The sequence below is a fragment of the Physeter macrocephalus genome, unplaced genomic scaffold, assembly GCF_002837175.3.
Source record: "Physeter macrocephalus isolate SW-GA unplaced genomic scaffold, ASM283717v5 random_659, whole genome shotgun sequence".
NCBI classification, from domain to species: domain Eukaryota; kingdom Metazoa; phylum Chordata; class Mammalia; order Artiodactyla; family Physeteridae; genus Physeter; species Physeter macrocephalus.
This window is the reverse complement of record NW_021145889.1, coordinates 3,871-31,838: the sequence shown is the minus strand read 5'-3', so window position 1 is coordinate 31,838 and position 27,968 is coordinate 3,871. Positions and strand designations below refer to the sequence as shown.

The 27,968-nt window shown below is 58.9% G+C and overlaps 1 protein-coding gene across 12 annotated transcripts; it reads left to right on the top strand.

Moving 5' to 3' along the window:
• Positions 1–64: 64 nt before the first annotated feature.
• PHRF1 (PHD and ring finger domains 1) lies at positions 65–27,968 on the top strand. 12 transcript variants are annotated; one of them, XM_024131685.3, is made up of 19 exons: positions 65–189; positions 2,093–2,176; positions 3,782–3,897; positions 4,194–4,292; positions 7,793–8,007; positions 8,839–8,922; positions 10,533–10,651; positions 16,261–16,358; positions 16,625–16,800; positions 17,327–17,453; positions 20,835–20,962; positions 21,407–21,588; positions 21,978–22,097; positions 22,631–22,785; positions 23,400–25,985; positions 26,220–26,365; positions 26,563–26,838; positions 26,929–27,057; positions 27,468–27,956. In XM_024131685.3, exons 3-19 carry the CDS (start codon positions 3,804–3,806, stop codon positions 27,609–27,611), a joined length of 4,878 nt encoding a protein of 1,625 aa, XP_023987453.1. In that variant the 5' UTR covers positions 65–189; positions 2,093–2,176; positions 3,782–3,803; the 3' UTR covers positions 27,612–27,956. The 12 variants fall into 12 exon arrangements, with proteins under 12 accessions (XP_023987453.1, XP_028341708.1, XP_054939147.1 ...); XM_028485907.2 differs by having other exon boundaries at positions 69–189; positions 2,129–2,176; XM_055083172.1 differs by having other exon boundaries at positions 69–189; positions 2,096–2,176.

Sequence of the window (27,968 nt, the reverse complement as noted above, 5' to 3'; positions counted from 1 at the left end):
GGGTGGGAGGACTCCGGAAGCCGGCTCCATGCACTTCCGGGTCGAGGAGCGCGCGGCGGCTGTGGCGGTGGCGGTGGCGGTGGCGGCGGCGGCGGCGGCGTTCGGGCCTAGTCGTAGTTCTCGCTCGGTCGGCGGTTGCGGCAGTGGCGGCGAGCGCCCGGTGGCGGCCGGCGGGGCGCGAAGTTCCGGGTACGTGCTGGGCCGCAGCTTCCCGGGTGTCTTGTTGCGCCCCGGCCGGTGGGCCGCCCCGGGCGCCTCGCGCTTTGTCTGCGGCCTGCCCAGCGGTGCGAGGCCTGCGCCGCACTAGCCCCGGGCTGGCGGGCGGCGGTGACCGCCTGCGGGCGCGGAAGGCCTCGCGCAGAGGCTGGGAGGCCCCGGGCTTGCAGGCGGGTTTCCGGGGGGGCGCCTTCCTAGAGCGGAGTGTGACCCTTTGCTAACTCGTTTCCAGCTCTTGGTCGTCTTTGCTTTCATTGGCTTCGCCTGTGTTTCGACAGGCCCGTTCGGTTGATGGGATGGTTTCCCCTTCTTTAACTCACGTAGTCTTCACAGCAGTCTCTCGGGACTAGATATTGCCCTTCCTGTTTTACATACATAGATTGGAGCCCGGAGAGGTTAAGTAACTTGCCAACGTCACACAGCTCCTGAGTGCGGAACCAGGGCCCTGTGTTAATCCTAGCTCTGATTCCTGGCCCATGCTTTTTTTTTTTTTTTTTTTTAATAACAATCATTGTTTTACATTTTTGTCAACTTTGGCGTTTATATATTTACTTTGCTTCTGCAGCAGCAAGATGGTAGTCAGCCTGTGAGCCACATTTTGGCCGGTGGTCACTAGGACGGAACCTGAGGCTGAAGTGAGGTTTGACTTGGGGCTTAGCACACCTTCCCTCTCCCTGGACCACTCGGTATTTTTTCCTAGGAGAAGAATGTTGAGTCAGAATGACAACAGCTGGTTCCTTTTTTTGCACCAGGCTGGTGGCAAGGCCGTGACAGGGCCAGCCTGGCTTTGGTTCTCTTAGCAGCCTCCCAGCATGGACTCTTGGTGTCTGTCTCAACCCTGCCAAGACCTTGCTGGGCCCTAGCTCTTTGATTTCTGTTGCAGTTCACAGTCTCGAGGTCTTGTAGCCTCTGTGGCAGACGATGAATGAAAATTGAGAGTTTGCCCCGTGTGAGACGTTGAACCGGGCAGCCTTGCTCAGGGCCTGGTGATGGGCATTCAGGTTCTGGTCCTGGCATAGCTGCCGGTGACCACACCGGAGGGTCTTTTGGTTCCTTAGTGATGGTTGGGATCGCAGGTGCTTTGAGTCCCTGAATTTGAAAAGAGAGGGAAATACTCTTTCTGGTTTAAATTTTTCCCCTAGTTCCCTTAAATCTGAAGGCTGAGCAGGAACACCACAGAGTGCTGCCGGCACGGCCGAAGGTGGCCAGCAGCCGGCAGGCTGTGGACTTTCCTGCAGAAAAGGCTTCCTGGCCGTCGGTCTGGGACATATGAGCAGAGGTGGGGATGGTGGATCTGGGCAGGCGTGTCTGAGCTGGGGCTGCTGGTGGGGCCAGTAGGTGCCAAGCCAGGGTCCCATTCGCACAGTGTTCTGAGTGCAGGGTTCCTTATAGAGGAAGGGGGGGCCGGGGGTTGCTAACGGTGCTCTCTTCCTTCGTGGTCACACAGCGCTTGCTCTGGAAAGCACCTTCAGAGGCTAGCCGGCTCTTTCCCCTGGGCGCTGCCAGAAGTTACCGTGTGTGATGATGCAGGAAGGGAGGGCTGTCAGGAGGCCTGGAGGTTTTTCTCGCAGCTGTGATGGAGAAGCACAGGGCTCTCGGGACTGCTCCCCACAGGTGCAGGGACACGGGGAGTCAGTCATCCTGATTCCGGAGTTGGTGTCTCAGGCGAGCCAGACTCCATCATGGCCGCACTGACCTCTTACAGCTCTCTGAGCCAGGCCCTGCCACTGCCCCTGGCAGGCAGGCCTAGGCCTCCGTCACCGAGGGAGAGGCCAGGGGTTATTTGTTCGTGCTTTTGACCTTTTGGGTGTGAACTGTCCCTGGCTGTGCTCTGTCGTCTCCTTGGGGAGTTACATTTTCTGATTTTTTTCCCCAGTAGGTTCCTGGGTGTGAGTATTTACCTCTCTCGTAGGCTGTGCTTCTCCAGGGCAGGACCCGTGCTGCACACAGTAGGGGTAGGGTAAGTATGAGAGCAGGTGTCCCAGAATGACAGCTATAGCCAGAGGATAATAGGTCCTCTTACCTGCAGTGGGCTGCAGCCATCATGCTCAGGGGAAAGGTGTCATCCCTTTGGACGGACAGTGGCACCATCTCGTCGGATGGTCTGTGTGTCTCCAGCAGAAGACGTGGTCAGGACGTGGGTACAGGACAGGGAAGGCCCCTACTGTGTTGCTGACTCACCAAGAAGTGGGGTGCAGACCCTTAAGTTGAGTAGGACTGGTGCTGATTTTCTTCACCTTAGGACGTTAGCTAGAAGAAACATGGTGGCTTTTGGGGGTTAAAAATGTCAGTTGACTGCTTCCAGGTAGAAGCATCACATGGTAGTTGGCAGTTTCACGACATTGATATGCCCTCACTCTTTTAGAAAACATCGTCCCAGAATCGGGCTTTGTATGGGAAGTGAGGCATTCTGGGGTCTGGACCTGGCCTCAGCCCCATCAGGGGATCATTCTTTGGGAGCATATGTACAGTGGTGGTAGTGACAGCCCCTCCCCTTGTTTCTGTGATGCATGTGTAATACACAGTGCGTGGCCCACAGTCCACAGGAGAGAAGCCTGCACGTGGGATCCAGGAATGAGAGCCTTTCCTGGCTTCTGGGCACGCTGCTGTCAGCCTAACCCCCTGCCCCTGGTTCTTGCTTTGCCCCTCTGCCTTCCGGTCTTTCCTGTGACCCCTTTCCTTTGACCATGCAGACTGGACTTGGTCGGAAGCACACTGGGCCACCTGGATGGGGGCGGTGTTTCCTCTCGGGGACACTTGGGAAGTGAGTAGCACTGATGGGAAAGGAACCCTTATTTGGAGACCAAAGTCAGAGGCCCTGGTGTGGGAGGGTAATTGTGTCCCCTGTGTCTGTGAGGTCATTGGTCTAGATCTTCTGTGTTATCCTGGCAGCGGCCTTGCAGAGTAGGCAGGACAGGCGCCCCCACTTGGAGAGCCGGAGCCCAAGAGCAGGCAGACATGGCGGCTGAGAGGCAGAAGCGGACCTCTGCTCCTCGTGGCCCCGTGCTGCTCCCGGGCCGTCAGGTGACCTGGCGGTGCCCTGTGATGCACTGGGGCGTGGGCAGAGGAGCCTCAGCTGGCACCTGTGGCCTCCCGGCCCCAGTCAGGTGCGCGGAGCCTGGGCTGGCCAGCCAGGGCTGAGAGGGAGGTGCCAGGGGAGTGCAGGGAGAGGGCCCTGCTTGGCACCGGGGCCTTCTGGTGACCCTCCCCCATTGAAAGCGCTGCTTTGCCTCAGCTTATGATAAGCCATTTCCTTCAAGCCTGGCCTCGGGGTATCTGGGGAGTGTTGAGGTGTGGTAGGTGCCTGCCTGAACAGGAAGGTGGCCAGTCTGAGGCTCAGTTAGGTTCGTTATAAATTGGGATCTGACTTTGAACGTGGCTCTGTAGACAGGAGCCAGTCTTCTTTGTGTGTATGCACAGTTTTGAGCGTATCATATCTCCTGTGCTACGGGTGGACACCTGTCACCAGGACGTGACGTGTAGAGAGTGACTGTTGCGCTCTCGGCAGGGAGCTTTACGTAAAGCTTGGGACAGAGGGGAATTACTTGAGCCTGGTTTCTTCCAGAGCTGAACTCCAATGTCCAGCAATGGATGAGGACAGCCTGGACGAGCTTGTGGACCGAAGCCCGGGGCCCGATGGCCACCCGAGACTCCGTCCTGCCGCCCTGACCAGCGATGCTGGTGAGCCGCCCTCCCGCCTCCACACGGAGCTGGGGAGTGAGTGTTCATGCTTTGCTCCTCAAGTGCACAAGTGGCACATTGTTTGGTGTTTATTTTTAATGCAATCAACAGAGATGTAAGTCGAGCAAAAGATGCTGCTTTTCCCTCCCCACGTCCCCATGCGGCCCCACCCCCCCATCCCTGGGGGCAGCGCTGGGCGCCCTGTGGGCAGGTGTCCTCTGAACACCTCTGTGCATCTTCCAACCTGCCTCGGCCGTGACGCTGCCCCCCGGGCCTGTGTTTACCTGTCCATCTAGAAGAAAGCAGCGATGCCCGCAGTGGGGGCTCTGAGGACGACACATGCAGTGAGCACAGTGACGGCGAGGACGACGAGGGGGACCTGGAAGACGGATCTGGTGAGAACGCTGACGTTCGAGCGGCCCCTCGTGTCCCCTCTCCCGTGACAGGGGTCGCTGGTATAAAACGGCCTTGTTGAAGTTGCTGTCTTAACCGCGCTGGCCACCTGGGGCTGTGAACACTGGGGGTGAAACTCCCTAGCACGGCAGCCTTGTCTGGCAGTCCCCTGCAGTGGGGCTCGTCTTCAGCTGGGAAGCTGGCTCGCTTTGATGTAGTTGGGCTGATGGCACAGCGGATCGGTCTCTTTCCTGGTGGCGGCAGGAGGTTAAAATGCCTGAGAACAGGGCGCAGTGCGAAGGGCGTTGCCAGGGAGAGCACAGCCGGACAGGACCTGCGGGCAGGGCGGGCCCCCAGCCCCTGCCTGCTGCAGGGCAGGGGTAGCATGAGCCGAGGTTTGCCGGGACCTAGGGCCACCTGACCAGGGAGCCACCTGACCCCGGGGACCACCTGGGCAGGATGCGGTGCCACCTGTGGCTCTTCCTCTCGCTCCTGATGGGACCCCTGAGAGAGCTGGCAGACGCACGGAGTGACTTTATTAAGTTCTCAGGCTGTTCCATTGCTTGATGTTTGTGCCTCTGAACTCCTGCGCGGTGAGCTTTGCTTTAAGGGGAGATAGTGCCGCCTGAGGACCTCGCGGCACCTCCTCCCCTGGCCTTCCCGGGCACCCTGGCTGGTACGTGTCCTGCGGGGTCCCCAGGCTGGACTACCCTGTCCCAGCCCCTCAGAGGGAGACGCGCTCAGCCCCCTCCCCACGTGGCACCGGGCTTTGGAAGCTTGGCTTACGGTTCTTTTCCTTCTGAGAACAGCCGTCCACTCAGAACATGTGTGGTCCTGAAGCATCTGCCTAGTCTTTTTATCACAGTCCTTGGACTCCTGTGTTTATGAACATTAGAATGTTCCAGAAAGGCAAACCCTCACGTGTGGGACAGTGCTTGTGAGGGAAGAGCATTGACACAGCACATCAGTGTGAGTTTGCTACCACGCGTGTGTTGGTGATATTCTTCCAGAGTTAGATTTTGACTTCTGTGCAGGTACATGAAATTCTGTGCTGAGTTTGCAGATCACGTTGTGGCTCTTCGCTTGTTTCTGCAGATGGGCTTGGGGCTTGGGCACAGGCATGTGGCCTTGACCGGGCTGGAGGCAGAGGACATCAGGTCTTTGTCACTTCATCCCTCGAGCAAAGGTTTGAGGCTCTACTGGAGGCCAGAGGACGGGGGCTGCAGGCTGGAGGGTGGGCGGGAGCCCATCCGGGGCTCTCTGCCCGAGCTAACTGCTTAGCAGCAGAGAGAACGGTGTAAAGGAGCAGTTAGGTCAGGTGATAGATGCCAAGAGTGTGTTTACAGGGACGTCATGGGAATGGGGAGGCCTCAGCCCCTGTGGGCCTGGGCTGGTGAGGAGAAGCTTCCAGAAAGACACATCTAAGCTGTGATCCGAAGGGCAGGAGGGTTAGCCGGGTAATGGGGGACACGGGCTGGTGGGGAGTGCCGTGCAGGGACAGCTGGCGTAGAGCCCAGTGCCCAGCAGGCCCGCGGGTGGTGAGGAGGTGCCCGGTGGCAGGCAGGAACCTGGAGGCCACGGCCATAGCTGATGGGCAGTAAAACTCCACCAGACACCCCTAGTTTTCCGCGCTGGTCTGTGAAACTCATGGGCAAGGAGCGTATCTCTGTGGCTGGTGAGAACTTAAGAGGTCTCAAAGGTAGTGTCTTCAAAGGGAGTTACCTGCATCCTTACGGGCCTGGTGTCTGCCACGTCCCCCTTCCCTCGGCAGCTCTTTCTACTCATCTTTTTGCTTTTCCTGCACTAGTGTTGATTCTTGAAAGTCACTTGCTTGTGTCGCTGTTTGCTCAGTTTTAAGTTTGGATACGTATTATCTGTTCAAGTCTTAGGATGAAACATGAGGACTTGGGACTCTGACCCGCTGCCTCAGCCTGCTCTCCAGGCGGTGCGCACGCGTCCTGGTCTGCTCAGTTCGCAGCCCATCCCTGCTCGGCCTCATCTCGGTTCGCTCTCAGCTCTTTCCAGTGTGGTCCTGCCCACCTCGCGTGAGCCGTGCCCTCACCCGCGCTGGGTTCCCAGGCGTGCCGTGCCTCCAGCTGCCACGCCAGGCTGGCACCCGTGTCTGCACCTCCCTTGGCCTGGTACTTCGTCTGGTTGGGGCCTGGTCCGGCAGCCCCTACGACGGGGTGGGGAGGCGGTGGCCCAGGGTCTTGGCACCTGCCTGTGTCTTTAGTCGCCTCTCCGTTGGCGGTCACTGCCTCTCAGGCACTTCAAAGGCGTCCTCCGTGGGTGGGACACCGCAGAGGGGTCAGGTGGCCCTCAGATGGCCGGCTCTCTGCCTTCCCTTCAGTTCCTGAGCCTTCTGGAATTCCGGAGGAAGAACCAGATCCTCCAGCCTCCGCCTGCTGCTGCCCCCTTGCCCTTAGCCAGGCAGGAAGCTGAGCAAAGTCATTCTTCAAAATTGTGTGGACACCAGTTTTGTTAGTTTTCTCTTGGTTTGTAACAGATTGTCACGAACACAGCAGCTGAGAACCGCGTGCTCTGTCTCAGTGGTTCCATGGGTTTGTAGTCCAGAAACCGGTGGCCGGTCCTCTGCTTGGGTCTCACCCGACTGACATCAAGGGGTCACAGGGCTGCCGTTCCCATCTGAGGCTCAGGGTGCTCCCCAGGGTCACGGCTTGTCAGCAGATTTCAGATCCCTTCGGGCATGGGGCTCCAGTCCTGTCGCTGGCCGGCTGCCAGGGGAGGCCGTCGTCACTCAGCTCCTGGGAGCCACCCCTCAGTGGACAGGCTGCAACATTCTACAGCCAGCCAGAGAAAACTGCTTTTAAAGAGCTCATTTGGTTATGTTCTAGTTTCCCTTTGCCTTGCGACAGCAGGGTCTCGGGGGCGTGTAAGAACCCTGCCTGCCATACCCCTAGCCTGCTTCTCCTGTCCGTGTGAAGTAGCGTCATTTCGGTGGAGTTCAGTGGGGAGAGAAAAATAATGCACATGTTGACTCTGCCTTGGTGAACTGAAAGTGTCTCTTTCCTTTGCTGCTGGCCTAACCCCAGCTTCAGAAGCTTTCAGAAATTGATCAGGACTGTTGTGGCCAGCTTGCTGGGTTAGGAGTTCATGCTCTCTAATCCCCGAAACAAGAAAAATGAAAGACCTATAGGAGAGGCCTTCCCTGCGGGCCGTGGCTCACTGGCAGTGTTTTGAGAAGGGTGTTCATGGCACGTGGTGCTGCTGCGCTGAGCCGAGAGGCGGGCTGGCCCCTGGAGGCTGCCTGCCTCATGAGGGTTCTGATTCGGCTCCAAGTTGGGGGGGTGGGGCTGGTGTCCCCTGAGCTTGGAAGCAGCTTTGGGTTAAAATGCCCGGTGACATCTGTCCTGGTGGGGCTGCAGGAGCGGGTCTGTCCCTCGTGTGTGGGATTCGGGACCCTGCTCACCCGAGCGCGGCTGCGGCCTGCATGCCTCCTGTACTCTGGTTTGTGGACTTGTAACATTGCCTCTTTGTCAAGGTTCCGAGGATTCCGAAGAAGACGGTGACGACGTGGACACGTTAGCGGCAGCAGCGGCTACTCGGGGGGCGCTGGAAGCCAGCGGTGCATTTAACTCTGACGATGATTCGGAGAGCTGCCCGATCTGTCTTAATGCTTTCAGAGACCAGGCTGTGGGGACACCCGAGAACTGTGCCCACTACTTCTGCCTCGACTGCATCGTGGAGTGGTCCAAGGTGTGTGGCTTCTCTTCGGGCACGTCCTCCCTTCGGGCTGGCCTCTCTGTGTGTGTGACCTAGCCCGTGGCCAGCCTCTCAAGGGTCTGGGTCTCTGCTCTACAGCAGGAGTTGGAGCCCCGGGTGGCATCTGAGCTTGATCTCTGCTTCGTTCGAGTTCTAGGCCCTCGGGGTGGCTGGTGAAGCTCACTGTGGGGTGATATGCTCGTGGAGTGCTGGATCAGGAGGGTTGTTCATGGGCCAGTGCCCCTCGGGGACCAGAAATCCTGAGTGGCCCAGGGGCAGCCTGCGCAGGCCGAGTTGGCCTGTGCTCACGTGCTGAGGGGTCATCTCATAGACCCAGGAAAGCCTGAGTCGTGTGACTAGCAGTAAAAGCACATGGGGTTCACCAGATGGTGCAGTGTTGCAGGGTGAGCTTTAGAAGCACTGCCCCCTCCCTACTTTCTGAACTTTGTGAAAAACCTCAAAGAAGTAATGAGTCCAAGGACGCGTGGCCTGCAGCCCCATGCCCTTCAGCGTCCTCGAGGCCCAGCGGCCCTGCCTGCTGCTTTTCTGTTCCTGCCCTCACCAACCCGGACCCCGGGAAGGCGGCAGGACTTGCCGCCCCGCGCCTGCCCTTACCCAGCGAGGGTGACAGTAACGGCCTCGCCTCAAGCACCCAGCCTCCTCTCCTCTGCCCCCTGCTTGCTGGCCAGTAACCCAGCTGTCCCCTGCATCGGCAGGCGGACTCTCAACCACTGCGCCACCAGGGAAGCCGTGAAATTATTTTCAGGTGGTATTACTAGTGCAAGTGATTCTGTAAGGTTGCAGTATGATTTTTCTTTCTTACAGAATGCCAATTCCTGTCCAGTTGATCGAACTATATTTAAATGTATTTGTATTCGAGCTCAATTTGGTGGTAAAATCTTGAAGAAGGTAAGTGTAGGCGCCCCCTTTTGTGTATTGCATTGGTCCCCATCTCATGGGAAAACATGCCTTCAAAAGGCAAGTTGCTTTCCTGAAGTATTGGTTACATGTGTTTCAGTAATCGACTAAAAGGCCGTTTGCGGCCATGAATGTGAAACCCGGTGCTGGAGGTGGTGCCGTGTGCCCGGCCAGCCTGGGCTCTGCCTGGGAGCCGTTTCCCAGGCTTCCTCCTCTCCACTCCCACACGCCTGTTCTGCATGTCTGAGCTTCTCTCCTCGTGAGCCGCGGCAGCCACAGCAGGCAGGGAAGGTCAGGGTGTGGACCCGAGACCTGGGAGAGGGGGCCAGGTCTCTGGGGACCAGACTTCGGGAGGCGCACGGCAGGAGCGGGAGGGCTGGGGACAGGTGTTCTCCTTGCTCTTAAAAGCGTGCTTTCGCTCATCTGCTGTCTGGGGACTGGGAGGCCTCCGTACCTCTTCTTCTGTCGGGGAGCACCATTAGAAAGGCTCGTTGGGGGAGCTCCCTGGTGGCCTAGCGGTTAGGCTTCCTCGCTTTCACTTCCGTGGCCTGGGTTCAGTCCCTGCTCGGGGAAGTTCCTGCAAGCCGCACGGCTCGGCCAAAAAGAAGAAAAAGAAAGACTCGTAGAGACTTGCCTTACATCTTCTCAGCGAGTCTTGTAGCCGCAGATGTGCCTTTTTATTTGCGGAGCCAGGGATGTGCGAGGACTACGGCTCTGGGTGAGCAGACTTCTCCTGGAGTCTTTGCCGGGGCCGGCAGCTCCCGTCCCGTCCTGCTGGTGGAGCCTCCTGTGGCCTGGCCCGGGCGCTTTGCTCTTCTGCCCGGAGGTCTCTGGGGAGCGCTGGCAGTTTCCCCGTAGGCAAGCTCTGTTTCCTTGAGTGCCTGCCTCTTGAGTCCTTGGCCCCGAGCGCCTCCTGTGTGGGAAGGGGAGGTGGGCGGAGGGTCCGCTTACATGCCAGCAGGTCCAGTTGGAGGAGATCCGAGAGTGGCTCAGATCCAGCACAGAGTCCAGGAGGCCGCGGGAGGGTCCCGAGTCCCTGGCTGGTGCAGCAACAAAGGCAGAGAGTGTGACTCAGGCGTGTCACCCGTGGGGAAGTGAGCTGCAGAGGCTGTTTCTCGGTGGGACTCGTGGGCAGGAGACCGAGGCAGCCTGTGGAGGTGGCTCGGGCTGGCAGCAGCGATGAGGAATAGCCGTGATCGTCGTGGGGCAGCACATGTTTGAGTGTCATCCTTTGGCAGTCACGTTTCTGTGTCTTTGCTTGGTCCTGGGACAGTTCTCGAGGGACGAGAGCCCGGCGCGTCCCTGTTCTCCACCCGCGTGGTCCGTGCAGCGTAGCCCTCATGTTTGGCTGTCTCACCTGTCACTCTGCTCTGGGGCCCTTCCGTGGGTCAGACTTTTTCTGTTGAATCATTTTTTTCCTCAGGGCTAACTACTCTGAAATGGTTAGAAAACATAAAAGTCACTGGTGCGTGTTAATTCAGAACCTCTGGGCCCATGGAGCCCGTGTGAATCTGCTCTGGGTCCATTGCAAACCGTGATATAAACGGCTCTGGGATTGGGGTCCCGCTTGCCATGTGCTGAGCATGCTGCCCTGTCCCCAGATCCCAGTGGAGAGCGCCAGGCTTGGGGAGGACGAGGATGAAGACCCGACCTTCTGTGGGGTGTGCGGCAGGAGCGACCGGGAGGACCGCCTGCTGCTCTGCGACGGCTGCGACGCTGGGTGAGCCCCTCCCGTCGGGCACCCTGAGCTCGGCCCAGAGCTGGTCCTGTTGGCCTGCTAGAGGGGCCTGCCCGGCTGTGCTTGTGTTCAGCGCCGCCTGCCCCCTGAGGGTCGTCTGAACCCCTGCGTCCTGGGCTCCGCGGGCTTTGTCCCCCGCCCCCCCCATCGCTGTTTATATCCTCCACCTGTTTCCAGACGACATCCTGAGGCCACTTGCAGAGCTGTACCTAGTATCTCAGGACGAGGGGGAGAGGCAAGAAATGGGGGTGTGGGCTGGCTGGGCCGGGGGCGGACACAAGCGGGACCCACCCTTTGTGCGAGGCCAGGGGCCCGGGCAGCCTCACGTGGCAGGACAGCGGGATGTGCTTCCAGCCAGGCTGCCAGCCACCTCTGTGTCCGTGGAGCCCCTTTCATTGTCATTCCTCAATACCGTTGGGTCCCCTGCTTCTCGTCAGGCCCTTTCCTTGTCCTGGAGCAGCGCAAGCCCTGGAGGATGGGCACCTGTGGGGCCTGCGCTTGTCCCAGTGCAGACGCTGCCTGGGCTGCCCACCTGGGCCCACTACCTGCCACCTCCTTGCACTGAGACAGCAGGTCACCCTCCCCGGGCCTGGCAGCATCTCCCACCTTCCTCCGAGGCCCGCCCTCGGGGCTCATGCAGCTGAGAATGCGTTCCTCCCTCCTTTCTCGCCAGTCTCGGCCTGCGTCCATGTTCGGTGACACGGTTGCCTGACCTTGGTGCTCCTTGCCCCTTTGGAGTCCCGGAAGTTGGCCGTGTCTGAGCGGGTCCCCTCTAGCCTGTTGTCGGTCTGGGGCTGGAGGGCAGAAGCGGAGCCTTGGGTGTCCTGCAGACTCGTGTGTCCGGATCACGGCTCTTGGTGTCACGTTCCATGACCGAGTGGGGACACGGGGCCGTGGGGGTGGCAGCATTCAGAACGCTGCTCGCACGCAGACTGCACCCTTTTCCCCAGTGATGGTGGCTGCTCAGGGCCTGAGAAGGAAGGGCCTGGGGCAGCTGGATGCTGCCTGAGAGCCCACGTGTGGTGGGAAGGAAAAGCCTGGTACTGGCCACCACACCCTTCGGCCTGGCCTGGCCCTTGTCACCAGCCTTGCCTTCTTGGCCCGGGTTCCCTGTGCCAGACGAGCCTGTGTGCCTTCCAGTGGCCTTGAGGACGCTGGGGAGCCCTGGATGAGGCTGTCGGAGCTTTCACTCACAAAGCCTCGATTTTCCCTTAAGCTTTTATCCCTTTTTTTTTTTTCCTTTTTGCCTTGCTGCGTGGCTTGTGGGATCTTAGTTCCCTGACCAGAGATTGAACCCGGGCCCTCAGCAATGAAAGCACCGTGTCCTAACCACTGGACCGCCAGGGAGTTCCCCCCTTAAGTTTTTAAATGGAGCCTACAGTTCTTTTTTTTTTTTTTTTTTTTTTAATTTTATTTTTCAGAGCAATTTTAAGTTCATAACAGTTGAGTGGAACATAGCATGCATTTTTTTTAATTGAAGTATAGTTGGTTTATAGAGTTATATTAGTTTCAGGTGTACAACACAGTGATTCAAAATTTTTATCGGTTATGCTCTATTTAAAGTTATTATAAAATATTGGCTCTCCTTCTCTGTGCTGTGCAGTGTATCCTTGTACCTTATTATATACAGAGTAGCTTGTATCTCTTAATCCCATACCCCTGTCTTGCTCCCCGACTCCCCTCTGCTGACTGTTAACCACTACTTTGTTCTCTATATCTGAGTCTGCTTCTGTTTTATTATATACGGTGGTTTGTTTCATTTCTACGTTACGCATATAAGTGATAACATAGAGTATTTGTTTTTCTCTTTTGACTTATTTCACTAAGTGTAACACTCTCCAGGTCCATTCATGTTTTTGCAAATGGCAGAATTGCAGTCTTTTTTATGGCTGAGGGTGTGTGTGTGTGTGTACACCACATCTTCTTTATCCATTTTTCTGTTCATGGGCACTTGGGTTACTTCCATATCTTGGCTTTTGTGAATAATGCTGCTGTGAACATTGGAATGCATGTATCTTTTTGAATTAGTGTTTTCATTTTCTTCAGTTGAGTACCCAGCAGTGGAAGTGCTGGATCATATGGTAGTTCCATTTTTAGTTTCTTGAGGAACCTCCATACTGCTCTCCATGGCAGCTGCACCAATTTACAGTCCCACTAACAGTGCAAGAGCGCTCCCTTTTCTGCACATCCTCGCCAACATTTGTTATTTGTGGTCTTTTTGATGAAAGCCATTCAGACAGGTGTGATGTGTTGTCTCATTGTGGTTTTGATTTGCATCTCTCTGATGATTAGCAATGTTGAACATCTTTTCATGTGCCCTTTGGCCATCTGTATGTCTTCTTTGGAAAAATGTCTGCTGTCTTGTGCCCATGTTGTAATCACTTTTTTTGATATTGAGTTATATGAGCTGTTTATATATTTTGGATATTAATCCCTTGTTGGTCATGTCATTTGCAAATATTTTCTTCCATTCAGGAAGTCTTTTCGTTTTGCCAGTGTTTCCTTTGCTGTGCAAAAGTTAAGATTTAAAGTTTAATTAGGTCCCATTTGTTTATTTTTGCTTTTATTTCCTTTGTTTTGAGAGATCCCCAAAAATATTGCTGTGATTTATGTCAGAGTGTTCTGTTATTGTTTTCTTTTAGGAGTTTTATAGTTTCCAGTCTTATGTGTAGGTCTTTAATCCATTTTGAGTTTATTTTTGTATATAGTGTGAGAAAGTGTCCTAATTTCATTCTTTTACATGAAGCTGTCCAGCTTTCCCAGCACCACTTATTGGAGAGACTGTCTTTCTTTAATTGTATATTCTTGCCTCCTTTGTTGTAGATTAATTGACCATGTAACTGTAGGTTTATTTCTGGGCTCTCTTTTCGGTTTCATTGTTCAGTGTGTCTGTTTTTGAGCCAGTATTGTACTGTTTCGCTTATGGTAGCTTTGTAGCATAGTCTGAAGTCAGGGAGTGTGATACCTCCAACTCAGTTCTTTCTCAGGATTGCCTTGTCTGAGCCTACAATCCTTGATTATGTTAATTCTTTGTGTCAGGTTCTGTTTCAGGGAGTTCCCTGGTGGTCCAGTGGTTAAGGCTCCACATTTCCAGTGCAGGGGGTCAGGTTCAATCCCTAGTCAGGGATCTAAGATCCCACATGCCGTATGGTGTGGCCAAAAAAAAAATTGTTTCAATTTTAATAGTTTTAACAGTGACTCTTGGGGATTTTTGCAACTTTATCAAAAATATTTTTTGTCGTAAAGTGTATTTATAAACTTATTTTTTTATGTGCTTGAATTTAACAGATCAAGTACATAAAAATTGTGATAGATCTAAAACATTAAAACTGATAAAAAATATAGTGATTTGTATGCTTCTGAATATCCTCACTGCTAATATTTGCCATTAGCTAAATTTTCTTACAGTTAAGTCTTTCGACTAAAGTCACAAGTCTACAAGTCTAAGATCACTGTTACTCATTTTTCTTTAATAATGGGAGATGCAACTGAAATTTTTTTTAAATATAAATTTATTTATTTTTATTTTTGGCTGTGTTGGGTCTTCGTTGCTGCGCGTGGGTTTTCTGTAGGTGCGGCGTGTGGGGGCTACTCTTCGTCGCAGTGCGCGGGCTTCTCATTGCGGTGGCTTCTCTTGTTGCGGAGCAGGGGCTCTACGCACGCAGGCTTCAGTAGTTGCGGCCCGCGGGCTCTAGAGCACAGGCTCAGTAGTTGCTGCGCATGGGCTTAGTTGCTCTGCGGCGTGTGGGATCTTCCCAGACCAGGGCTCGAACCCGTGTCCCCTGCATTGGCAGGCAGATTCTTAACCACTGTGCCACCAGGGAAGCCCTGTTACTCATTTTTAAATGAGTAAATCACAAGCCTGTCTATAGATATGTGAATATGCCAGATTCTGTCACTGTTACATGAAGCAAGGTACAGATTATTTGTGGGTATTTTTTGTTTGTTTGTTTGTTTTTGCGGTACGCGGGCCTCACTGTTGTGGCCTCTCCCGTTGCGGAGCGCAGGCTCCGGACGCACAAGCTCAGCGGCCATGGCTCACAGGCCCAGCCGCTCCGCGGCATGTGGGATCTTCCTGGACCGGGGCACGAACCCGTGTCCCCTGCATTGGCAGGCGGACTCTCAACCACTGTGCCACCAGGGAAGCCCTGCCTTGTTTTTTTTTTTTTTTTTTTTGGCCGTGCTCCGTGGCTTTTGGGATCTTAGTTCCCCGACCAGGGGTTGAACCTGGACCCTGGCAGTGAAATCGCCAAGTCCTAACCACTGGACCACCAGGGAGTTCCCCCATTTGTGTTTTATGTAGCGGTATTTATTCTCGAGGGAGGACCTCTCTGTGCCACGTGGCTGTGGCTCTCCCGGTGGGAGGGGGTCATCCGTGTGCTCAAGTGAGCTCTGCAGGCCGGTCCTGCTGGGCGATCATGGGGCTCTCCCAGGTTTGAGCCCTCAGCCATCTCCTCCGTGGAGGGACTAGTGGGTGCAGACTGGCTGGGCGGGGTGCCTGTCACCCCCGCCAGTCTCCGCTCCCAGGCCCTGGGGCTTGGTGGAGAGAACAGGGTTGAACCACGCTCGATCCTGGGGACACTGTCAGAAGCTACCACTCAGTTCTTGGATATTGTTCCTGAGACCATATCCTGGAGGATCTTCTCAGGCTGAAACCTAGTTGGGGTTCTGGGTGCTTCCCAGTCGTTGGTGCCAGCCTGCCGCGTCCCAGGAGGAGCGGCCTCCCGCTGTCCGTCCCCGGGGTGCTCGGGTGAGGTCCAGCCAGGGGGTCGGGGCAAGCTTCACCCTGTGGGTCTGTCTTGGACCCTCACGCAGGGCAGGGCTGTGAGCGGCACGTGGCTTCGAAGCCGAGTCCAGCCTGGGCTCGGGTGTTCAGTGTGGGCTCGGCGCTGGTTTCCACCTGGCTAGGCGCCATCTGGGACATTGGGATGGAGTTTGGAGGGTTCCGGCACTGGCGGCCCACGCCAGCGGTGGCTCCTCCCCAGCTGCTTCCCTTGAAGACTAGTTAGAAGCAACTGAAAAGCAGACGCTGTTGGGCGGCGCTGCCGTGCGCGGTGTTAGTTCCTCGGAGACTGGCCTCCCAGGATGGTGGCTGCCACCGTGCCGCCTCCAGGGTCCAGCTGCCACGCTCTTAGCTCTGTCCCTCCAGATGGCACGTCCCCCGGGGAGAGTTTGGCGGCCGTCAGGGTCCCCTTGGAGCTCAGAGATGCCCAGAAGCCTGCGGTGGGGGTCCGTCCACCCAAATGCCGGTGGGAGAGTGAGAAGACAGGTGTCTGCAGCTCCAAGCGCGCAGGCCTCTGAGCAGGCGGCCTCCCCTGCGGCCTCGGGTGGGGGCATCCAAGTCAGTCCTGGCAGAGCTCACGGTCGGGGAGGGGGAGCTGTGTCCCTGGTCAGGGCCCCGCCCTCATGACTTCACTTAAGCTTTGTCACCCCCACAGGCCGTCTCCAGGTGCCATCGCGTTGTGGGGTTAGGGCTTCCACACGTGGACTGGGGGGCCACGAGATCCACAGCAGGGTGTGTTGTCGGGAGGCCTGTCATAGGGCTCGCTTGGTTGGGACAGTGAGGCTGGGGACACCGTCTCGTTTCCTAGGTACCACATGGAGTGTTTGGACCCCCCTCTCCAGGAGGTGCCAGTGGACGAGTGGTTCTGTCCAGAATGTGCTTCCCCCGGGGCCGCCCCTGCTGCTGGTAACACGCTGCCCCCCCTCAGGCGGCCCAGACCCTTTCTGTGGGGCCGGCCCCTCGTCCCGGGGAGATCGCGTCCGGCTCTCCAGCAGGGGCGGCTTTCGGTTGCACTCCTTGGGGGGGCAAGGGCTGGAGACAGGGGGTTGGCTGATGGGGGTCTAGGGGCCCAAGCTCCAGGGAGACACCCCCTGTGCCCCGTTTCCCGGAACCCTCCTACCAGGGCCAGGGCTCAGCGGAGTGCATGTCAGCCCAGGGTGTTTTCTTCCAAGACGCGGGTCCCGTGGGCGAGGAGGAGGTCTCCCTGCTCTTGGCCGACGTGGTGCCCACCACCAGTCGGCTTCAGCCACACGCGGGGAGGACCCGGGCCATCGCCAGGACACGGCAGAGCGAGAGGGTCCGCGCGACGGTGAACCGGAACCGGATCTCCACAGCCAGGAGGATCCAGGTGGGTGCTGGTGGCCTCGCATCCTGGCCGCATGCAGGGAACAAAGCCAAGTGGGCCTGAGGTGGCGGCAGCAGTGGAGAGCTGGCCCTGGGGGTACTGGGCAGTCGGGTCCGGCCAGTGGTCGGTGGCCCGGCCCATGGGTGCATCGTGGAAGCTGCCGGGGGTCCCCTGCCTTGCAGCTGTCACCTGCCAAGGCCATAGTACTGAACTGAGAGGAGCTGAGAGGACTTCGTGGGGAACGTGGTCCTGGGACCCCATCACAGATGCCCACAGTCCCTCCTGGCACCTCTGCCCTCCACTCTGAGGCCCGCGAGCCCTCCTTGTCCTGCATCCTTGCCTGGCCTGCTCCTCGGGAGGCCTTCCCAGACCCCACTTCCCACTGGGCCCTTGGGGAGCCCCCAGCAGCCTGCCTGATGTCTGCTGCTGCCAGGCTGAGGCGTCCAGCCTGCCAGGGGCTCAGGGGGCTTCCTTGAGGGGCCTGAGGCGGCTCCGGCCCCCCTGACCAGCGCCGTCCCGTGCTGTGCAGCATGTCCCGAGGTACCTCGTGTCTCCTCTGCTGGACGAGACCATCGAAGCCGTGGCCGCTGGGCTGAGCACAGCCGTGTACCAGCACTCCGGGCCGCGAGCCCCCGCCCGTCGGAGGAGGAAGGCAGGTAGGCCTGGCTCGGTCTCTGGCTTCCCGTGGTCGCTGCCATCCGTGTGGCCTGGTTTCCGCAGACCGTTCTGCAGAAGGCCCTGCAGGCCCGGGGGTCCGTCTGCTCCTTCCCTCTGAGCCCCCCGAGGTGCTGTTTATGCCGCAGCGCTCTGCATGTGCGTCAGGGTGGCACAGCCTCCCCGACGTTGATCGGGAAGAGTCCCCAAGGACCTTGTGGAAGATTTGCGATGTTTTCTCTAAATCGGGCAACACACAGGTGAAGCCCCATGCCTGGCTTTTCTGGGTGGAAACAGCTAAAATGACTAATTCAGTGTCTTTGCTGGTTTCGGCGCTGTTCACGTTTCCTAGTCCTTTTCTGTGTTAGCCTCGGAAATTTTGTCCCAGTAAATCCCATTTTTTCTTCGGTAGTCGACATCCCTGCCTGGGGAGAAGCTTTCACCCGTTTAACATCCTCGGCGATTTCTGGGTCTGTGTTCCATTTATATTCATGGGTTGGAATTCTCCAAAGAAGAGTTTTCCTTTTTCTCCTTGACTATTCATTTAAACCGGTAGATGTGGTTTCCTGTTTCATTCAGTGGGTTGCAATCGGTGGTCTTTTAAAAATCAGCAATATCGAGACATACGTTTTCTGTGATGAGCACATCCACTCTGGGCATATGGTTCCCGGTGAGACCGACGAGGCTTCCAGGCGGTGCCCCCACTCCCCAGGCAGCCCCTCCAGGCACCTGCCACCCTGTCATTGGCGCTAGCCACGCCATCCTCGCTTCTCACTCGTGAGGTCTTGAGTGTGTGCTCTGGTTTGTCGCTCAGCAAAGTGATTGGGGGGCCTGTGGAGTGGGTGTCTGGGGTGAATTTCTGTTTGTTGGTGAGGAGCATGCCACGGCACGCACCACCCCAGCTTGTCCTCCTGCCTGTGCCGGGCGTTTGGGTTGGGTCTGTAATGAAGCTGCTGTGAGTATCTTTCCCGCGGGCAGGTGTTTGCGTTGCTCTGGGTCGGTAGAGCGCAGTAGACTAGTTGGCGCAACCAGTGAATGTGTGTTGGAGGTGACGCACCCCCTGCGCTCCCGTCAGCAACGTGCGTGTTGTAGCTGCGCCGCGTTCTTGCCCACACTCGTCTTCCCCACCCCCAGCGGGCATGTGTGTGTCAGGTTCTGCTGCCCCGCGTGGACCCACCGGGTGCCGAGCTCACGTGTGCTCCCGGAGAGCCCTTGCCCCCGAAGAGCTGAGCACAGAGAAGACACCCGAGGGCCGCCGGTGGGCGGTCCTGGTTCGCATCCCCGGGTAGTGGATGGAGCCAGGAGCTGTACCCCGAGGTCACGCTGATCCCTGCCTTGAAGGTCAGGATGAGGGAGGTTTTGCTTCTCATATTTTCTGTCTGAATCTCCTCTCGTGTCCAGGGTCTCACTTCTCGGCCCAGCAGTTGCTCCCTTGCATTTCACAGACCCATCCCAGGATAAGAGCCGGAGGTGCTGCAGCTCCTAGAGAGACGGGCTCACTTCTCCCTTTGTCCCGAGTGGCCCCCACATTTGGCTGTTACATCTTTGCTGTGAATATTTCACACTTTAAAAAAAAATTAATTTATTTAATTAATTTCTTGGCAGCGTTGTGTCTTCGTTGCTGTGTGCGGGCTTTCTCTACTTGTGGCGAGTGGAGGCTACTCCTTGTTGCGGTGCGCGGGCTTCTCATTGCGGTGGCTTCTCGTGTTGCGGAGCACGGGCTCTAGGCGCGCGGGCTTCAGTAGTTGTGGCGTGCGGGCTTCAGTAGTTGTGTCTCGCGGGCTCTAGAGTGCAGGCTCAGTAGCTGTGGCGCACGGGCTTAGTTGCTCCACGGCATGTGGGATCTTCCCAGACCGGGGCTCGAACCCGTGTCCCCTGCATTGGCAGGTGGATTCTTAACCACTGCACCACCAGGGAAGCCCAATGTTTCACAGTTTTTACAGACGTAGTCACACTGTGGCAGCGCAGGGAGACAGGAACAGCACCCTGGGACCGTCTTGCTGTGGCCTGGCGACTCCTGGCCGGGGCTACTTCGTCTCTCTCCACCCCCTCCTCCTCTTATTTTGAAGCAGATCCTCATTTTGCCTCTTAAGTGTCTCACAGTATGTTTGTGGAAGAGGGAGTCTTTCTTTTGATTTAACCGCGAGGCGCTTTTACACCCCAGGGGGTGAGCGGTAATTCCGCAGCACGGTGAAACAAATGGTCGGTGTTGAAGGTTCTAATTGTGTCACAAATTGTGATGGAGTTAAAAAAAAAAATAGTTTACCTGAATCTCGAGCCAGAGGAGATCTGTGTTGCGCCAGTGGCTGCCTGTTAAGTGTCTCTGTGTCCTCTTGACTGGGGGTGATGCAGGGTCTCCTGTCCCGGCGCATCCCTCGTGGGCAGGTGTTACCTGTTCCGGCCGGGCGGCTGGAGCCCCGAGGCTGGCTCAGGTGCCGGTGGGCATTTCGTTGGGTTGGTTGGGTGTTTGCAGGGTTGCTTGGGTTGGGGTTGGGGGTCCTCCCAGCGGGCAGCTCCGCCAGGCTCTCTGTTCACAGTCAGGCAGCCCCGGGGCTCAGGTCTCAGATCCATGAAGTCACGGAGGAGGTGAAGGAGAGGCTTCCTCCTGACGGGCTGCTTCCAGGAGTGCAGTTTCCGTGGACAGCACGGGCTCGCTGGCGCCTCCGTCTGTTTCCTTTGTTGAGCAGTTCTCAGAACCCCCGAGCTGCTTGTAGCATCCTTCAGTGGAGATCAGGTAGGGCTTTTAGCTTCATCGCGAGGTCACAGATTCAAGTGTAGCGGAAGTGCTTTAACAGCACACGTCTTCTCGGAACCTGCTGTTTCTGTGCTGGGGTTCCTGAGAGTTCGGGGGTGCTGGAGCGTCACAGAACTAGGGCGCCCTGTGGCTGCCATGGCTCATCCCCAGTCAGCCCGTAGCGCCCCAGGGTGGCTGAGGGGGACGGAACGCTGCTGGGTTTGCAATGTAATCCTCAGGATACGTTTTACTGGACACGTACCGTGAGGTCGTCTGTTTCCAAGCCTCTGGGAGAGTGCTTCTCTGGGGTGAGACCACCAAGTGGATACAGAGCTGGGAGCCAGTGTTTCTTTTTACTTTTGATTATTAGGGTTTGTGTTTTCTAATTTAATTTTGTTTCATAATTGTGTAAAATAATCCGCTGGTTCTAATAATCAGGTCTACAAATCAAAATAGGCTCAGACTCACTCTGTTATTGCTTTGCGCTGCCTTCCCCCTCCCCTCCTCTGTGGCGAAGTATGTAAAACCCTATAACAAAAAAAATAAAAAGAGGAAGGCCCCAGGCCGGGATGGCATCCGCTGGGTCTTGGGGGGGACACCTGGGGTGGGGCGCACAGTGAAGCGCGCGCTATCAATGTGCTCTTTGTAGGAAGACGGAAGAAAGTGTCGGGAAGGAAGAAAACCCAGTCCAGATCATCTGTGAAGAGCAGGAGCTCGGGGACAAGGTCCAGGAAACGCCAGGGTCGTGTGAAGAAGAGGAAAGAGAAGAAGATAAAGGTAGCGTCGGATGGGGGGGTCACACTGGGCGAGCTTCAGTCCTGTGTGTAGGTAGATAGTGGGAGTCATAGAAGGACCCTTTTTTCATAATTACTTAGAGATTCACCGATAAATATGCACGTTTCTGCAGCATGGATTGAAGATGGGGCTGAGACAAGATGTGTTCTGGGCCCCGCAGAGCGGCCCCTGGGACCGCGGGGGGCGCAGGGGGCTGGGCTACAACCCGTCAAGGCGCTTGCTCTCTGGGGTGCCGGCACCCGGTGTGAGCCGGGTGGGGGTGAGGCCCAGGCGGGGTCCTCACATGTGATGAGTACACGTGACCCTCAGGCTGCAGGGTTGTGGCCGCTCGGCCCAGCGTTTGGTGCTACGGATCCATAGTTGGAATGGAGGCTGTAGATTTCAGCCCTGTGGATCAGTGTTTCTCCCTCTGTCCTCTGGGTTCAGAATGAAGCCACGGCTCGTTCCCGCATCGCGCGGACGCTGGGCCTCCGCAGGCCAGCCCATGGAGCCTGCATCCCCTCGGTGTACAAGCCTGCAGACCCCTCTCTGGGGCTGTTGCGTGCAGACATTGGGGCAGCCTCTCTCTCCCTGTTTGGAGACCCCTATGAGCTGGACCCCTTCGACAGGTGACTGCAGAGGGGGGGGCTGGGGGGGCTCACTCTTTTCCTAGGCCCGTGGACATGTCGCCCCTGGTGGAGGCCTGGCTCACCCTCAGAATTTGCATTTGTGAAATTCCTGCTTCCGAGTTCTCAGAATTCTGTATCTACTCGTCCCCTGATTTGGAGAAAGATCTAATTCGCACGCCTGCCCCCCACCCGGTCCCCGCTCAGTGACTCGGGCAACTGCTGACAGAAAACCACTGCACGGGGCCTGGGTTCAGTGTTGAGTCACGAGGGCTGCCGTGGGGGCCGTGCTGAGCCCCCTGCCTGTGCCACGTGCTGCTGAGAGGTTGGGGGTGGCTCCCTGGGCCTCGACGTGCAGGGTCACCCCGTGCCCTTTGGCCTGTGTCCTCCAGCAGTGAAGAGGCATCTGCGAGCCCTGCTTCCCCTCTGAGCGCCAAGAGGAGGATTCTGTCCCGGTCAGCCCTGCGGTCGCACCAGCCCGTGGCCAGGCCCGTCTCCATGGGGCTCTCCAGGTGTGTCCTGGGGGACAGGATGGCCAGGGCGGTGGTGCGGGGTGGGGCCCCGGGCGTGCAAGGACCGCAGGCTCCATGTTGGGCTGGCGCTCTGCCAGCCGGCACCCACGGCCTCTCCTGTGGCCTGTCCTCTGGCTCTTGGGTGAGGAAGTGCTGTGGCCAGTCCCAAGCCAAGGGCGCGGGGACGAGGTGACAGCCCCAGAGGCTGCCTCTGTGTGCGTAGCTCTGCTGCAGAGCCCACAGCAGGGAGGGGCCGGGCAGGGAGCCAAGCTTTTTCTCTGTTTGACCCTCCAAAAGAAAGACTTAACCAACTCTTACCAGTCGGCGTTGCTCACGAGCTCCTGCCTGTCAGTGAGTGGAGCCGGGGCCAAAGCCTCAGATGACTCCACCCACTCCCCAACCCCATCTTCCTTTAGTTGGAGCTGCCGGTGGGTCTCACCCCTCCCCTCGGGGCCCCTGCCTGCTGCCTGGGTGTGGAGGCATGTGGGCAGGAGGGCCGTGACGGCTGGGCCTGCCCTGGGTCTGCCCTGCAGGAGGAGTACTCCCTCCATGGCACCCCAGCCAGAAGTGGACGCGGACCCCGGCCCTGACCTGCTGGGGAGCATCCTGTCGGGCCAGAGCTTCCTGATGATGAACGGTGCCGACATCGTCATCCACCGCGACGGCTCCCTCAGCGCCAAGAGGGCAGGTGAGGAGCCTCTGCGCACGGCCCGCCGTCCCCACCTCTGCGCGCCTGGAGATTAGGACACGCGTTCCTCCAGGGACAGTCGTGTGGTGTGACCCAGCGGCTCTAGGGTTTGCTTCCGAGTGGTAGGTGAGGGTGCTGAGGGACTGAAGATGCCTGTCCCATCGCTTTCTGATAACACATCTGTTGGGGGAGCTTCCAGGCAGCCCACAGGCCCTCCTTGCTGTCAGCAGCCGCCATCTGTTCTCACAGCGCCAGGAACCAATGTGGAGCCCTCTCCATGGATCTGGGCCCCAGCGGGATTCGGGCCTGGGGGTCTGGCCGTGGAGGGCCGGGTAGGCTGCCTGAGCGCGGTCAGTGGTAGACTGGGGTGCTCCCCTGTTTTCAAGTGTTCCTCACGGGCTCAGGCCCCTTCTGATCCACAAATAGCGTGAAGATGGTGTACGAAGCAGAAGGGCAGGTGGGCAGCAGCAGGGCGAGCCTCCGACCCCGTCCCTGCGCCCAGCCAGAGCGAGCGGGGGTGGGCACCATGCCCCGTCGGGAGGGTGTTCTGAGAAAGCTGGAGCTTTTTAAGGACGGGGGTGGGGACTGATGGCTGTTTGCCTTTTGTCTTTTAGCGCCGGTTTCTTTTCCGCGAAACTCAGCTGGTCCGGCCAGAGGGGCAGGAGGCGCCAGGCCTGGGGCCTGCCTGCAGCCCGGAGGGACTTGGCCAGGAAGCGGGCCAGAGAGCTCAGCGCCCAGCCGTCCGGGCAGGGCCGCCCCGGGCACTCCCCCGGCCCCGGCCCCGCCCGCACCCGCCCAGGTCCCTGCGCTCGTGGTGGGGGCAGCTGTGAGGCTGGACTCCTCGGTGACCCCTCAGTCAGGCCAGGCTCAGACCTTGTCCAGCGCGAGCAGACCCAGCTTAAAACAAAGTGACGGCCCCCGATTTAACGGCGACAGCAAGCACCCTCCGCCTCTTAGGTCTGCGGCATTGAAGACCTCGAATGGTAGCTCTAACTCGCCTTCCGAGAGCACGGTGCTGGGACGGGCCCCGAGACCGGCTCCCAGGAGGACGGACATCTGCGAGCTCCCCAGGATACCAAAGATCAGGAGAGACGACCGGCGGGTGGGCGAGGTCCCCGCCGGCGGGCAGAGAGTCGAGATTCCCAGCTCCTGCATCAGCCGGCTGACGGGCAGGGAGGGCCCCGGGCAGCCTGGCTGTGGCGCCAGGGCAGAGGGTGAGCCCAGCAGCAGGGGTGCTCAGGAGCCCAGCACGCGCTCGGGGGGCGGCCCCCAGCCCCCTGCCCCGCTGGGCCCCTCCCGGGGGAAGGGTGTCGGCTCCACCTTCGAGAGCTTCAGGATCAACATTCCTGGGAACACAGCCCATTCCGGCAGAGTCCTCAGCCCCGGCTTCTGTAACACGTTCCGGCCCGTGGACAGCAAGGTGCAGAGAAGAGAGAGCCCGGTGCCCCTCTTCTCCGTCAGGAAGACGAAGCAGCTCAAGAGCGAGATCTATGACCCCTTCAACCCCACGGGCTCAGACTCCAGCTCGGCCAGCAGCAGCCCCGAGCACCCGGGCTCTGGCCTTCTGCCCTCTGAGATCACGCGCACCATCTCCGTCGACAGCCCCAAGGCCCCAGCGCTGCCGCCCGTGCGCTGCGTCACCTCCTACACGGTGCAGACCGGCATGAGGAAGGAGCCCGAGCCCCCCCAGGGGCCCTGCGGCCTGCCCGAGCTCCAGGGCGAGGAGGGGCTCGCGGCACAGGCACAGAGGCCGTCCCCGCCAGAGCCCTGGGGAGACGAGGACCCACCACCCCGCAGCTCCTTCTTTGGCTCAGAGGGGCGGACGGTGACTTGTGTGACTGCGGTGGAGCCGGATGCCCCACCCAGTCCGGACGCCCTGCCCGCGACCACCCACAGGGTCGTGGAGCTGCGGTCCCCCACCCGTTCCCGCTCCAGGTCCAGCTCCCGCGGCGGGAAGAAAGCCCAGAGGCCGAGGGTCGGCACCAGGGAGCATCGGAGGGCCCGCTCAGGGTCCCGCTCCTCACGCTCAGGGGACAGGAGCTCGCGGTCTGCGTCGCCACCGGCAGGCGAGGACCAGGCCAAGAGGCACCGGCCCAAGGCCCGGGATCGGAGGTCTTCCAGCGACCGCTCCAGCAGCCGCGAGCGCACCAAGCGGAGGAAGGCCAAGGACAAGAGCAGGGAGAGGAGGAGGGGATCCTGGGGCCGAGGCCGGCGGAGGTCCCGCTCCCGCTCCGGCAGCCCCGGCAGCTCCTCCCACGAGCATCGCGAGGGCAGGAGGAAGAAGAGGCGGAGGTCGGAGTCCCGGTCTCGGGGGAGGGAGTGCTCGCCCCCCAGCAGCCTGGAGAGATCCCGGAGGCCCAGGCACCCCCGGGAGAGGAGGGAGTGGCCTGACAGGGAGAGTGCCGCGCGGCTCCGAGACAGGCGAGGCTCCCGGGAGAGGAGGCGGCGTAGGTCCAGGTCACCCAGCCCCGAGCACAGGCCCCGGGAGCACCGGCGGCCTCGGTCCCGCGAGAAGCGCCCACGGCCCCGCCCCCGCTCCCCGGAGAGGAAGTTGGCCCCGAAAGAGGCTTCTCCAGCACCCCTTCCCCAGGGGGAGCCCAGGCTAGACAGGGAGCCCCTGGCCTTGGCAGGAACAGATGCCTTGCTGGAGGGGCCCGAGGCTGACAAGCCCCCCACAAAGGTCCCCCCAGTCTTGGAGGTGCCAGCCGAGTACCCCCCCGAGGATCTGGATTACGGTGACTCTGTGGAGGCGGGGCACCTCTTCGAAGACTTTTCAAACGAAGCCATCTTCATGCAGCTTGATGACATGAGCTCCCCGCCCTCCCCGGAGAGCACGGACTCCTCCCCAGAGCGAGGCCTCCTGCCCAAGCCCACTGGGCCCCCGGCTGGCCAGCAGCACGACGCTGGCCTGGCTGTGGCCATCATCCGCAGGGAGGTGTCTCGGATCCACGGTGAAGATGTGGCGCAGCCCCTGCCCAGGATGGAGAGCCCTCGAGAGAAGCACTTGCTCCAGCAGGACGTGGCCGAGGCAGCCACAGCTCCCTGCGCTTTGGGAGGCCAAGCCATGGGTGGGGCGCCTGCGGGGAAGGAGGAGGGTCCCTCTCAGAACCCCCTGCTGCGGGCTAAGGCGCTGGTGAAGAGAGTCACCTGGGACCTCCAAGAGGTGGAGAGCGGTGCCCTGGCTGAGGACAGAGGCCTGCGTGAGTAGGCGCTTGGGCGGGGCGGGGTGACGGGGCGGGGTACAAGGATGGCTCAGAGCGACCACCACGGAGTTTTCTCCCTGGATGGCTCATGGGCCTCCTTGGTCATGCAGGGAGATGGCCACGGCCTGACCTGTGGTCCTTGCTGCTGGGATGCTTTTCTGGAATTTTCCAGCCAGGAAACAGCCTTCTGGCGTGGCCATAGAGCACCCACCCCCCTGTGTTGGCCCTCAGGGACGCCGCTTCACAGGCCGCAGAAGCCCCGGGAAACCGAGGACGCGGGCCCCGTGGCTGCGTTCCAGCAGGCTTCCTTCTCTGAGCCCCCTCCCCCTGGTTATGCGCTTCCAGAGCCTGGTTTTCCTGATGCTGACCTTTCTCAGGTGGGCGCCTGGACTGGAGGGATGTGGCCTTGGGTTCAGGCCACGCGAGCTGGGCCGGGTTGGGGCTGAGGGCCTCACGCACCAGCCCCTTTCTGCCGGGGCTTTTAGTGGTTCGGGAGTGGGGGTTGGGAGCGCGTTGCCAGGGGCACTGGGGCACCGAGCTCTGCGGAGGCTGAGCGGGCTGTGCTCTCGCCCAGGTACAGAGCCCGAACCTGCCCACCACCCCGGCTCTGCCTTCGAGTGTCCCACCATACGCACCTGTTAGCCAGCCTGCGGTCCAGTTCCTCTTGCAGGGGAGCCTGCCCCTGATGGGCTGTGGGGTGGCCCAGAGCCCAGCCCCAGTGCTCCCCGTCCTGACTGCGGCCTCAGAGCCGGCTGGTCATGCTGCCACCGTGACCACCGCAGCTGCCAACAGCTCCGAGGAGAGGACAGCTGCTCCCAGGCCAGCCTCGGAGAAGACCAAGAACGAGGAGGTGAGTCCCGCCCTTCCTTCCAGGGACTGGCACAGGCAGGTGGGTGGGAAGCCAGGGGCCGATGGTCTCACCAGTGTCCTCCCCTCTAAGTACATGAAGAAGCTGCACGTGCAGGAGCGGGCCGTGGAGGAGGTCAAGCTGGCCATCAAGCCCTTCTACCAGAAGAGGGAGGTGACAAAGGACGAGTACAAGGACATTCTGCGCAAGGCCGTGCAGAAGGTGGGAGTGGGGTCCGTGAGCCCAGAGAGAGGGGCTCCGGCCCCAGGGTCGCTCGGCCACATCCTGGCCGTAGCTTCAGGCCAGTTGTAGCCACGCCTCATTGATGCTTGGGGGTTGTAAATGCTGGTGTTTGTGAGGGGCTTACGACTGTGTCCTTGTGACTTTTGTTAAAGAGGTAAATGACACGAGGTGTTTAACCCAGCTCACGGGTAGGAAGTGAGACCCTGAGAGATGGACATGCCGGCTGATCTCAGTGTGACCCTCAGCAGCCCTTGAGGTGGGCAGAGCAGGCATGCGTAGGTCAGGCTGCCTGCTGTCCCTCACAGTGTGGTCCCCAGGGCCCCATCCCCATGGTCCCTGACCGTGCGGGTGTGAAGGGACGTCCGGGTAACTGTGCCCCCCTCCCCCAGATCTGCCACAGCAAGAGTGGGGAGATCAACCCTGTGAAGGTGGGCAACCTGGTGAAGGCCTACGTGGACAAGTACAGGCACATGCGCAGACACCGGCGGGCCGAGGCTGGTGAGGAGCCGCCTGCCCAGGGTGCCGAGGGCTGAGGCCCGCCCGGGGCCCTTCTGGCTGGAGCGGCCGAACCAGAAAACTCCGGGCACACCCGCCCTCCCGTTTTCAGGGTTCCTGGGATCGCACGTGGTCTGTGCACTTGTCTTGCTCAGTTTAAAACTGGACTTTTATATGTATATTATAGACACACACTGTTCCCATTGTGTTCTAATTTATCAAAAACGGATTATCTTTAGAAATGTCTTGATTGGCTCGGTACTTGAAAGGGGAGACCTTTGGTGAAGATAAGCGGCGGGGCGGGCGGGCGGTGCTTCTCCCACACGTAACCGTCTGGTCCCAGGGTTCCCTTGTCTGCTCGTTGTGTTTTGTAAGTGACTGCTCAGGTTTACACT